Source organism: Mya arenaria, chromosome 8 (assembly GCF_026914265.1).
Source record: "Mya arenaria isolate MELC-2E11 chromosome 8, ASM2691426v1".
NCBI lineage: Eukaryota > Metazoa > Mollusca > Bivalvia > Myida > Myidae > Mya > Mya arenaria.
Window position 1 is genome coordinate 31,670,360 of NC_069129.1, and position 13,452 is coordinate 31,683,811.

The window sequence follows — 13,452 nt, forward strand, 5'->3', positions numbered from 1 at the left end:
TTCTTTGTTCCAAATAGCACGATGCCAGCTATTCTAACATACTGAACTGACAGACAGCTTCGCATTACAATTAGCAAATGACTATTGTTGTGACGTTTCTATTTAATTCCGACACCAACAGCCTTTATAAGTCAATGTTCCTTGTTCAAGAAGGTTTGGTCAGTGTATGACCTTTCAGTTGTAAACGATCGCCCTTTGCAGTACTTGAATTAATCAAAGTCTATGACATTTCCCTTTATTCTCACCAAAAAGGACACTGCAATATGTTTATTATGTATATTTAACGGTTAAATAAGATATCCGTATAAAAGTTGAAACAATCGAATATTATGCTACAAAAAGTGTCCCACTTTTGTTATATTGAAAATCGAGCCAAGCGAGAGGGTAACCTTCAGTAGAAAGAAATCGACCCTTTACATCCAGTTCGAGTCAACGAGAGAATCGAGCCAAGCGAGTTCGAGCCAAAGGGTTTCAACTGTAGATACAGTTAGTTTTGCATGACTGTGAAGACTTTCTTGAAAATTAAGTGTACTTTGTTAAGTGCATGTTGACTTTAAAAGCGTTTGATTTATATATTTGTCAACAGAGTTCTATGAAGAAGCTATTAGGGTGTTAAAAAATTCGCTTAAATAAAGAAGATATGTTGTGTAATCGTCTGGTTTCACAATGTAAAGTCTTAAAAGACTATTTTAAATGATTGTCTAATCTACCTTCTAAGGAAAAAAACCACTAAGATGCTGAGGGTTGTGAAACTATGGAAACATATGTTATAGACGTAAAGTGTTTATTTTAAACCATATTGACATGTGATGAAATATAATAACTCCTTGGTTTGAACCGACTTGCAAAAATGTTCTTAATAGTTGTAAGTTAATGCGTCAGTCGCAGCAAACGATTTCTTTGTTTAACAGGGACCCGCTCATGTTTCTGTAAAATGCACGTTTTTGTATGACGATATAAAGTATGAAAATCATTAGGAGAGTTAAAACTAAGATATTAAAAGCTGGAACCCTTCAGTAAATGTTGATACTTGCTCAAATATCGTCTTTGAATACCACAATTTTCATTAGCGTATTTAACGCTAATGGTAACTTAATAACGGCTTTGTTGTTGCGTGATTGGTTGATTGACATTAGCACGTGATGTTATCAATGTATTGTTACAAGATCAAAATATTCATCACTTTTGTTTAAGTCCTGGTGACCTAGTTGAGAAAGCGTCGGTTCTTATAAAAATAACTGACTTTACAGGCGTTGGTTCTCAACCAATATCACCAATATACTATAATTACTGAGAAAAATAATGATAGAATTACCTTTTCTTCAGATGCATTACCGCGTATACTATTTTTTTTATCCCAAAACATGAGCTAGTCCCTTTAAAAGCGCACACTAAAGTCGATGCATTTTTTCTTTATTTTCATGCATTACCATGTTTAACTTATTTGACTTTAAATGATCGAAACGAAGAATACATATGATTTAGTAACAGATAAAATAATATAAGTAATATTGTGGCGCTCTTTTTTTTGGAATTTGTGGCTACGTAGCTATAAATTAAAAAAGTTATATTTTAAAACCTTTATCATATGCATTTTTGGTTTTAATCAATAATGATAAGTTAAATGATTTAAACATGAAAATACATTAAAATGAAAAAAGTGCATCGACCTATATCGTGCGCCATCAAAGTAAAAAGGGGGTGCTAACGAACATACAATTGAAATTAGCTTGTTTTGTAAAATATCGATGCTGAAAAATATAGAACTTCTATTTTATTGCGTATAGAATTGATTCTGGACTCCAGGGATATTGTATTCATTAAAGTTACTTTGAAAAAGCCATGTGATGAGAGATCTTTTATGTATTTCCCTTTTAATGACTTTATACTAATAGCATAAACGCTATGAAACTATATTCGAGGTAAACTGCACATAATGCGATATATGACACGTTTGTCTGCTGTAATGTAAACGTATAACTTGTATTCTTTTAATGGTTTATTGATGTTTAATGTCAATATTTGATAATTAATTATATAAAGCTAGTATTCACATGCAACATGCGCAGAGTAATTTTATTGCACAATGGAACTAATTTCAACGCTTCCTGTTACAGTGCTCCTGCACCTAAGATGCATTCCAGATAATCATTTAAACATGTAAAGCGAATTAGAAAAAAACAACAACGTTGTTTCCGATTTCACCACCGTCCGCCCCCTCTCCCCTCCCCCTTACAAAATAAGTAAATAGGGTATGTAGGTCGGTTTACGGTTGTTTCATTAAAGGTGTTTCTGAATATCATTTTTACTAAAACCGGCGCCATTTTGTCCGGATCAATTTTAAATAGAGCGCACTTTAAAAAAGGTACATTTACGTGCCTTTCCAGAAATTAGAAAATATCGACTTGACACCACCAACAAAAAAAATAATATATATATACATATACATAAAATAGAACGGTCAGCATTTGTATGTCCGGTAGCAAAAGCCCGAAATAAACTTTATGTTACGTCTAAAAAAGCAATTTTGCAAAACCGTCCATATACATCCGAGGTTGTTTTTTATGGAAAATGGCCGAGGTGTTCCGATTGCTTACAAACGTCACGAAACATTAGAGAGGTGCTTAAAATAACTCTGACATTGTTAACAGTCCATATACATCTGTAGTTTTTTTAGATGGGAAATGGCCGAGGGTTTCCGATTGTTAACCAACGTCACGTTACCATAGAGAAGCGCTCTTATTTCATGGATGCTGAACAAAATTGAGATCAAGTATTTGTTTCACGATTGTAATTGAGCTCTAATAATTACATATAGCAGCACAGAGTTCTCATTTATGTCGCACATTATTTCAATACCACTTTAGGTTTTTTTTAATTATCGTGAATTTATACATTGTGATTTGACAAAACATAATGGTAAATTTGAGATGATTTTTTCAGTTACATATACTGTATATTAATTTAAAATTATTTATTTTACATCGATTGTGAAACAAGTTATTACAACATTTTATTTCTTACTCTCGTTGGCACGATATTACGCGAGAGTGTGGTCTTGTATGGGGGGGGGGGGAAATGGCAGTTTTCGGAGGAAACTCACTTGCTATCACAAACCAAACTCACCTGCGCCCAGTTCGGGAATCGAAACCGGGTCACCTAGGTAAGAATCGAGTGCGCTAACCACTGCGCTAACCGGAAAACCCTTAGGCTACTGGTTATTGGTTGAGACAGAAGTTCGAGGTTAAACAAGTAGTTGTTCTACTTGCTTGGAGTTCACTTTTATTTATTGAGATTACGAAATTCAAGTCAGGAAGAGAATTAGTGATTTATATTGAAGACAATCTATCAATACTTGACTTCCTGAATGTGCCAATCCAAATCCAGCTGACAGAACGCCTCTCTATATGTCAGCGTTTCTCGTTTTATAATATTCTAACCATAAACTCATTATCTCTGAGTCAAGCAGATAATCGCAAACATAGTGTTAGAATTAGGCTACCAATTATTTTAAACTATCCATTTGGCGTTTCCTGTATTGTAGAAATTCATATTAGCCGACTTTGCCTCGTTCTAAAGAGCTTTAGTATGAATGTTTGGTACTCATGTTGTATTAGCTTTATTTTTTCTAATATCACGTCCAATATTAAAGCTGCACTCTCACAGATTGACCATTTTAACACCTTTTTTTATTTTTTGTCTTGGAAAGAGCAAATTTTTGCGTTAATATCTGCAAACCAATGATATAAGATTGCTGACAAAAAATCAGGTCCCAGATTTTCATATTTGCGTTCGAAAATTAATGTTAGGCACTAACGGCTTAAGAAAAATGCATAAAACATCATTTTTGAACTTAAATATATAAATCTGCGATCTATTTTTTTGTCAGCAGTCTTATTTAATTTGTTTCCATGAATGTTCGCAAAAAATGGCTCGTTCTAAGACAAAAAAAAAATAAAAAAAAAGTTGTCAAAACGTTCAATCTGTGAGAGTGCAGCTTTAAAGGCGCACGATATAGGTTAATGCCATTTTTTTAAAATTTTAATGCGTTGCCATATTTAACTCATTTGACTTTAAAATGATCGAATCCAAAATAGACATATGATTAAGGTACAGATAATAAAATATTAGCGATATTTTGATATATTTGTAATTGGCTCCGTAGCTATTAATCAAGATTTTTTTTATTTTTATTTTTATTTTCTGTTTCCAAATTAAATGTTTATTTTTTTTTTATTTTTTTTTTTGGGGGGTGGGGGGGTGGGGGGCGTCATTGAAGTCAAGTGATTCATAAAAGACTATGCATTTAAATATCAAAAAATACATTAACCTATATTCAGCGCCTTTAAATAGTTATTAAAACATGAAGAAGTAAATTGTTTGAAAAGGACTAATTAATGCAACTCCTTTTACGGCATATCAAAATACTAACATCCGTACGGATTCAACTCAATCTGGTTGAGATATAGTCGATAAGATTGTATGAAGTCTTAGATCTGCTGCTTGCATAAAAAACAATTCAACTTTACATATACAGAACCGATGTTAGCCAACTTTAAAACATATGTCCAGGCCATAGCAAGAATAAGTTTTTTTTTGCGTTTACACGGACTAGACACCAGATGATACCATTGTAAAAACAATGTCAAGAACTTAAATGAAATTGATATCGTTGTAGAACGCATTGAATCTTACTTACTGATCACATCGCTAACAACACACCCATCTGTCGCAGGTTTTGAATATTTTTCCAATGAGAATTTGCTGGGTGGTCTTCCACGTGAATCCCAGTAAATTTAAAAATAGCGTTGGTATATGTATATATGCATATTTACCAGTATGCACGTTTTTTAAACGGCTATACTCATCTGAGACAGCGATCAAATAGTATTTCAATCATGTAAAATAATGTATTATCGGCCTCATACTCGCTCGTAGTGATAATTCAAGGCTTATTTTGATATTGTATATGCCGAGTTTGGGACCATCTGGTTTCTATTCCCTTTATGCTATGACTATATATGCTGCTACACGTCAAAGTTCAATCCATTGGGGGGGAGTGGTCTAGTGGTACAAGCGTCCGCCTCTCACCCAAGAGGTTGCGGATACGATCCCCACTAGGGGTACTTTCTCATGGCCTCTCAAAAAGGACGCAGTACTGGGTTGTACCCAGGCAACGGACTCGAGAGTGATCTTATAAGCTTTCAGCGTTCGTCATAATCGAGCTCAAATAAAGTATATTATATAAAAAATGTAGTATAAACCAAAGTTCCTTTATGTTCATTTTTTCTTGTACTGTAGTAAGGTCGAAACAGAATAATAGCCCATTTTGTTATTTATTTTGTATTCAAATTTTCTTCAACAATAACATCATTTATAAATATATAAAGCATTTTATGTAATAATGGGAATCGACAATACATAAACATTTGATCTCTGTTTAAAAACTATCAGAAACTAAACAGGAACAAAAAGTAATTTAATGACTAAACAGACAACTTAACAGCAACAATAACAAAAACAACAACATATGGAAAGACTGCTTTTTTGTACCAAGTTACTAACACTCGTATTAGTAATATCTTTAACAAGTTTCGTTTAGTAAGCACTTTAATTATCATTGTGAGATGTGCAACTTAAACATAATATTAATGCAACATAATTATCAAAGGTTGCACCTGACCCGATGGGTCATTTGGACTACAAAGCTGAAATATTTAGTTTATACAATATATACATATACATATAAAATCAATACATCGTTTATGAAACACTTTTCAGGCCTTTTTTATTAGCATAACGTTCATGTTTCTACCATTTTTTTTTGTTTACCAACAAAGTTTTGCTTTTCAAGCCCTCAACGAAATCTTAGTTTTGATTTTTGTATTGTTGTAAAATTAATCAACGAAAAAGTAAATCAATGCGAAAGAAAGAATTCATAGATTTTTTTCTAACTTTACTAGACCTATGTTATACATCTTATATTTTTATAAAATCTTCATGCTCTATATTTTTTTAAATCTCAAAGGCTCAAAGGTGTTGATCTAAACTTGTCAGTTTGCAAATAGATATTTATATGTATATAGTTATATTGTTGTTAAAACACAAAATAAAAGACAAAATAAAGGTCATTGGAATTAAAACTGAACGACATCAAAAATAACAAATGTCTTTTAATCAATTGTTATAAAATAAACTCTCAACTTTAATAAAAACAAGTTCAAACAGTAACGAAATGTAACTGAACAACATCGAAAAAAACAACAAACACAATTCAAACATTACTCATAATACCACAACTGCTAACTCTTCTGTTTTCGTAAACGATTGTGTTTTTCATTGCAACGATATCGCATGGCTGAAATAACTGACTATACATCATCTGTTCTAGCACTCTCGTTTCCACAGACTTGTTGCACAGCCAGTCTTTTGCAACCCGCCGAAAGTCATGACTTCCAATTCCGTACAGAAAGGGGTTCAACGCGGCGCTACTTGAGAGAATCCAACTACTGAGCATGAGCAGCCACATCGGAATGTTTCCAGGACACAACGAAAAGAGAATATCACATATAATTGCCGGGGTCCAGCAAACCACGAAAGTTATCACCAATAAGGCCAAGGAAAATAGCGCCTTATTGTCCTGTCGTAACAGAAAGTCACGCACAACCGCATCGTGCCTGTTAGCTTTCCGATTATTATATCGCACGCCTTTTCCGAGAGATTGTTTTCTATGTGTAGATGTGTTGGCAGATGAAATATCCACTGAATGAGTACTGGTCTTTTTCTTGGAATAATGGCAATAATACGAGTTGTGTTTTGAGCTAACAGCGTTTGATTTTCTAATATCATCACTGAATCGTCTTAGAGTATTTATATTTGAAAGCGTAGTCCGTCGACCAGTTCCTCGCATGGTCATCAATGCTGTAACGATGTCAGCCCTTTCTTCTGAGTCGTTGTTGTTCTCGGAGTCGGATGAGGTTTTGCGGCATCGGCCATCAGACGAACTTAACGATCGTCGAATCTTTTTACTGTTGCGCCGTTTTGCAAGTTTGATGTATATGCCCATATTAAGGGACAACAATAGAATCAGTGGAATGAAGAATTCAATTAACGAAGCTGATATCACAAATCCGGAGTTGTATTGATAAGGTAGCCTACAGTATCCGTGCAAAGACTCTGGCATTACATAGATGTAATTCCACCCAAGAATTGAAGGCAAGTGTACCATCAAACTTATCATCCACACGATAGCAACGAGCGTAAATGTTATACGTTTGCTCCGTTTAATTCTGTAGGAAAACGGAAAGTTAATAGACCACCATCGATCGACTGAAATCAAAATAATGCTAAGAATCGTCACATAAAATAGTGAATATCGAACCGTCAAAAAGTACAAACAGAACTTCCGACCGAATATCCATCCTTCTCCAAGCGTCTCTGCAATGGACAACGGCATTGTTAATCCAATCAAAAAGTTCGCAACAGCTAGGCTGAAGATGTAAGTATTCCGACATCTTCGTATCTTCCTTCGAATTGCAAACATTAAAATAATCACCCCGTTCGCAACAATCGTGGTAAGGCATAGTATTACAAGTGGAATCGCTAGAAGCCACATATATAGAAAGCCTGCATCATGAAGCAACTTTTCATCGTTCAACACATAGCAAGTTTGATTTTCCATGTCCTTTGCCGAAAATCACAATCACAAAATAGTCACCGTCGTCATTGTCAAGGTTTCACCATAGAATAACTCTAACGCTTTTTAAATAAACATTAAGTCACCGAGGAATATTCAATTGGCAAAGTTAAACTCAGTCTGTTTTGTGCTGCCACCTCTGAGGACATCGAAATATTCTGTGTCCAACAATCACTTTCTAGGAGAAGTCATTCAAGCAAATTTTCCCATAAGCTGCTAGATATTTCTGCAGGGTGGTGCTATCGACTGAAAATCTACGCGTTCCAAACGGAGTTCATCGGAAAGCAGTATGATTCCTTTAGAGCAGAGAATTTTCTCAATAATGACCTGGCAAAGAGCATCAACGGTCTTAAATGGCTCCGTTACGCCGAGATATAATCAATGAAGATACTGGGAGTGCGACCAGCACATTGTTTGAAACGTAATGTAAAAATAAACTGCGTGCGAATAAGCGACTCACAGGCACATTTTTCGAAACGTTATGTAAAAATAAACAAAGGGCATTGTACGAAACGTTTTGTAAAAACGAAAGGTGATTTGGCGATTCACAGACACATGTAGACAGACATTACTCTTTTAACCAATCCAAACACGTTTCCTTTCTTTTTCAATAAAGGATTCAACGTGAATTATACCCAGTATGATAGTTTGAAAATAAAGGAAGTATACTTTCAAATGCTGTAAAGAGTCTTTGTAATGGTAAACGTGTTGTAATGTCATTCTTACTTGAACATGATTAACAAAGAGAAATATTAAACCGGCATACTCTTTGTTGTAAAAACAGATTAAAGTCCCACAATTCCTCAACATATTATGCTTTAATATTAAAGATTGCAGTAACACATTTAATTTTGTGAATTTGTAAATAATGAGACTTTCATTAAATTCCAATTAGCCATACGGGACTTAAGGACAAAAAACACTATTTACAAACACAATACAAATATATAAAACGGAACATACAGTTAGATTGCGAAAACGCGGTACAAAGTTTTTGTTAACAATGCTCAAAAAAGAAACTGTACTTAATGATTCTTTTAAAATACACTATCTATTTCTATTGAATTTTTAGAATTTAAGACAAATAGTTCATAATAAAATATAACAATATGCCGACCAGCTTCCGCTGGTTACCTGCTTAGAATTATAACATTATTTAATCAAACCGTTTCCCCATATTTTGTATCAGTTAATAAATTAAATGAGAAAACTGTTTTATATATTATGACTCCCCATGCCTTTTGGTTGTGTATCTAACTTTCCGAAAGAGCTATTGGTAACAATGCATTTGACTATAAAGTTCCTGGTCCTAAGGTATTACGGCATTGCAACAAGGTTGAGTTACTTCTGGAAAATTTTACCCATGCACCTTCCAATCCTAATTCTTCTCTTAATACTGGTATCGTGGACCTCGTTTTAATAAAGATAATCAGGCTTAAGATCGCATCTTTCTATGCGTAACTCTGTTTTTGACGTAAATGTGTTTCAAAAAAGTTATTGTCAGGACCTTTAACGCATAGATTCTGCTACGGGTGTGCCTGAACACAGACAGACAACAATTAGAGAATAAGCGCCCATTATAAGTAAAGGTTTTGAATAGGTTTGGCTTTTCCAAAGTAACATTCAGGTAAGGTCAATTCCTAAGCAAGGCTGCGATATAATGAAGAATATTAAAAAACAGGTGCTCCTCTAGGCGAGTATTAAAGATCGTCTTACCCATTATTTCGTTTCAGGGAGCAAAAGATATTGTATATCAGTTCAGAGCCATAAAATATTGCATCAAAAACTTCAAATACCGCTGCAGCAGCTCGCCTGGTTGCGAGGATCAATGTTTTTTAAATCGTATACAGTCAGCGCTTTTAGTAACAAAAATTATTTGCTAGCGTTGAATGAGATGAAATGTGCAGACTTAAGATTTTTAAACCTTAATTCCAGACAAATATTTGACAGCAAACTACGATAAAAAGATCTAGACAGGCAGGTATTAAACAGACTCAAATTAAGTTCATTCTTGCAACATTTAATTTTAAGGGATTGGTTAAGAAACCATCCCTAAGCCGTTTTATTTTAAAGAAAATGATGCTTGATTGTGTCTTACAGCGGTCCTACCAGACGTCTTGAAAAATAAAACCCCGGATACACTGACGCAATTTCGATGGGGGCTGATGATACACACTGGAAACAATCAAGAAAAACGCTGCTATTTACGCATGCAATATTTTACATCGTTAGATAACCTTCCCCTTACGTTTATCCTCTTAAATGAGTGCGCAATAATGGCGTCTTTGGTCCACACGAGACCAAAACTGACAGGAAACAAAATCACAAAACTCTACCCAAAACAACTTTGATAACAGTGGGAGTATACTCATATCGGACAAACAATTGTACAATTACGCCGTCTTCGCCCTACCAAAGAGCAAAACTGATAGGGATAAATTATCACAAGACAGTACATTTTCGATGAATAACTCGACCAAAAACAACTGTGATAACAGTGGGATTGAATTCATATCGGACAAACAAATGTACAATTACGCCGTCTTCGCCCCACCCAAGCGAAAAACTGATAAAATAAAATCCCCAACCTGACATTGTTTATAACTCCATCAATAACAGCTTTTATAACCGTGGCACCGTACGAATATTAGACAAATAATTGTAACAATAACGGCATCTAAGTCCCACTCAAGGGGTTAACTGATAGGCAAAAAATATCTCTTAACACGACAGTGTTTATAACTCGACCAAAGCAACGTTCATAACAGTGGCACCGTACGCGTATCAGACAAAAACTGACCGTAGAAAAAAACAACAAAAAGCTTCATTGAAAAACAAGTTATAAAACAGTTGGATCGGTATGTAAATCAGATATTAATATTCATTTTACCATATTTGGTTTTATTTTTTTCCAAATATCCTGCATGACAAACTACATGCGTATTGCTGCATTTCAAAGTAAAGCCGAAAATGTTCTATGTGTATCCTTATTCACTTCGATCGCTTACAGTTGTTACATTGTCAAAAAAGCAATTAAAAGCATGACATTTGTTATGGCATTAAATACATTCCCATTTACAAACATATTCTTGTCGTTTGTTGATTACTTACTAGCTAGACATATGAGAGTCATAGCTGAACCTGACGTGCACACAAACTGGTTTAAACACTCAGTAAATTTACATTACCAAGGCGGTACTTAACAATCCTAGATAAGCATACAAAGTTTTTTTATGCAGTAAATATGCACTGTGCTGATTGTGGAGTTTTGTGCTGTTGTTCCATGTTTCTTGTTTGTGATTTTTTGTTTTTGTGATCTATGTCTTTGGCGTTTACCCTGTGCCATTAAACGGGATTAATGTTTATGTTTTGGCTACTGAGCTGGTTTCTGTAGTTTTTCATATAAATATTAATTACAGAAAAAACGTTCTTTCCACAAACATGCAAAAGTTGTTTTTTTGCTAAAGCTACAACCTGGGACCAATAATCTTACTCCCAGCTACAGCATATCATACTAAATGGGCAAGTATCGTGCATTTCCTCGCCCTGAATGCCTATCGGGGTCACAAGGTTAATTGTCCTCGAGGAAAAACGATAAACAGGAGTTGTGACATCCTTTATAGAACCAGAGCCATCAACATGACACGAAGACCATGTTAATTTTTACAACAGAGGGAATAATCTAGCGGCAAACTTCTCATCAGAGCCATCAATCGTCGTGCACTATTGGAAACTCTTTAAATGTTCCATTTAATGATTCTGAAATGGGTCAGTGTTTCAACACAGTTTCATTACGTTATTTTGGAATCATTTTGATTGTATAATAATGATTTCGTTCGATTGGAATTATCTAGTGACTTCGATTTGCAATCAGTATGCACATATTATCAACTTTTACACATGGAGGGCAAGGAGGGCAGGCAAACACACGCGTGCCATTCAAACAAATAACAATGTTGCTTGCATGAATCGGAGCTGCCATTTGTTACCACGAACAGGATGGTTAGACATTTAGTCAACTATAGTTTCTAGATGGCGGTCTCAAAAGGCCCGTTAAAATTCGTCTCTCCGTCAAACTGGCAACAAAACATACGTTGTTCAGATGACCGACATGATCATGTTGAGCCTTTCCAAGCACGTAATATTGATCGATGTGTTTGCTTGAAAACTCCTCTTCTTCAATCATTCAGTTCATCTTAAGTATCTTAAACTAAAATTGTTAAACCATTGTGATTCTTCTTGAATAATTTGTTTTTGTTTTCTTCTGTGCATTAAGGTTACATAGCGTTCAAAGACGTCGAAACATCCAATTTTAATTAGTTCCTTATTGTGCAAAAGCCCCTTGTGGCCTCATATGATTTATGTATGGAATGTCCTCGAGCTAACTGCAATTATAAATCAGAACTGCGAAAAAGCTTACGATCATTATACTTTTGAGGAACTACTTGCACTGACATTCATCTGAGGTTGTTTTTCAATAGAAAATGCCCGAGGTGTTCCGACTGTTATTCTGCGTGTTTCTTGTTGGCACATTTGGAGGCTCTTGGTCTTTAAACAAAATAGAATCATATCAAATGTTAACGACTCGGTTAGTACATGTAATTTTAATTGCAATTTTAAAAGAGAAATGAATATTGTAATAATATAATGATTGCTTGTGTTATTTGTTAGAGAAACTGACGCCATTTTGAACAACCTAATAATTCCAGCAGAAGGGAGACTACCAACAGAAATTCTTTTTATAGTCTTCAGAAGAATTACAGCCCTTATACAACAGTAACTTGAACGATAGAAACAACATATATATGTAACCCAAGCCAAACAACGCATACATATATGTAGATTGCTTAAAGATGCACTCTTACTACAATTTTTTTTTTTACAACAATTAATAATATTGTTTTAATATTCCAAAAAGGATGAATAAATGTCGAAAACAATGTTTTTTATGAAGGAGATCGAGTTTGATTTGAAAGAAATGAACATAAAACAAGGTATTTATACCTTATGAGACAAAAGTAGATCACTGTAAATCTTGGAGCATTCACCAGTCATTTAATATATTTGCACTTTCTGCTGTTTATACACGGTTACAATATTATTATTAGTAATTAATATTTTCCATGAATGCACTATTTAGGAAGTATTTAAAGGTTTACCAGTCAAAATTTATGTTTGCTATACATATGTGCATGAATAGATTTTGGATAAGAGTTTCACTTTAAGACGTCAAGCTTATCAAATTACACGTTTGAAAGCCTGTGCATGATTAAATCATTAATATATCAAAGGTAGTTAGCAGTATTTTAATATGTTATAGTTGCAATTACAATAATGCAATTTAACATAAAAATAATGATTAACATGATACATCAACATTTAACTCAAAATCTTCATTTAATAATTCGATATTTTCCTTACATAGCAAGAAAAAAGGTGAACTTACCTCAACACAATATACATTAAACGTCTTTACATACATTATTATCATAGACAAAATAAATAGTAAATGCTATGAATTTAATTGCATCTAAATAAACAACAAATATAACTTGCCCTGAATGAGTAGTGATATGTTTCAATAATTATAACAAAAGTCCAACTTCAACAAGAAAAACATTGTAACCTATATTTGAGAATTTGTTCGGCCATCTTGGCTTTGATCAAGTTCTATGCGATTATATACAGCTATATATTCATATAACACTCATCATGCATGTTTTTCTGGAAAGACATTACCCAAATTTTGGATATAA

General features: G+C 34.1%; 1 protein-coding gene across 1 annotated transcript; it reads right to left on the bottom strand.

The window, feature by feature from the left end:
• Positions 1–6,266: 6,266 nt before the first annotated feature.
• On the bottom strand, positions 6,267–7,754 carry LOC128244136 (alpha-2B adrenergic receptor-like). Its single transcript, XM_052962151.1, has one exon. The coding sequence runs from the start codon at positions 7,679–7,681 to the stop codon at positions 6,275–6,277; it is 1,407 nt and encodes a 468-aa protein (XP_052818111.1). The 5' UTR covers positions 7,682–7,754; the 3' UTR covers positions 6,267–6,274.
• Between the last annotated feature and the right edge of the window lie 5,698 nt (positions 7,755–13,452).

What these genes read in the sequence shown, in the direction of transcription:
- LOC128244136 (XM_052962151.1), bottom strand. Translation starts at nt 7,681, where the DNA reads ATGGAAAATCAAACTTGCTATGTGTTGAACGATGAAAAGTTGCTTCAT.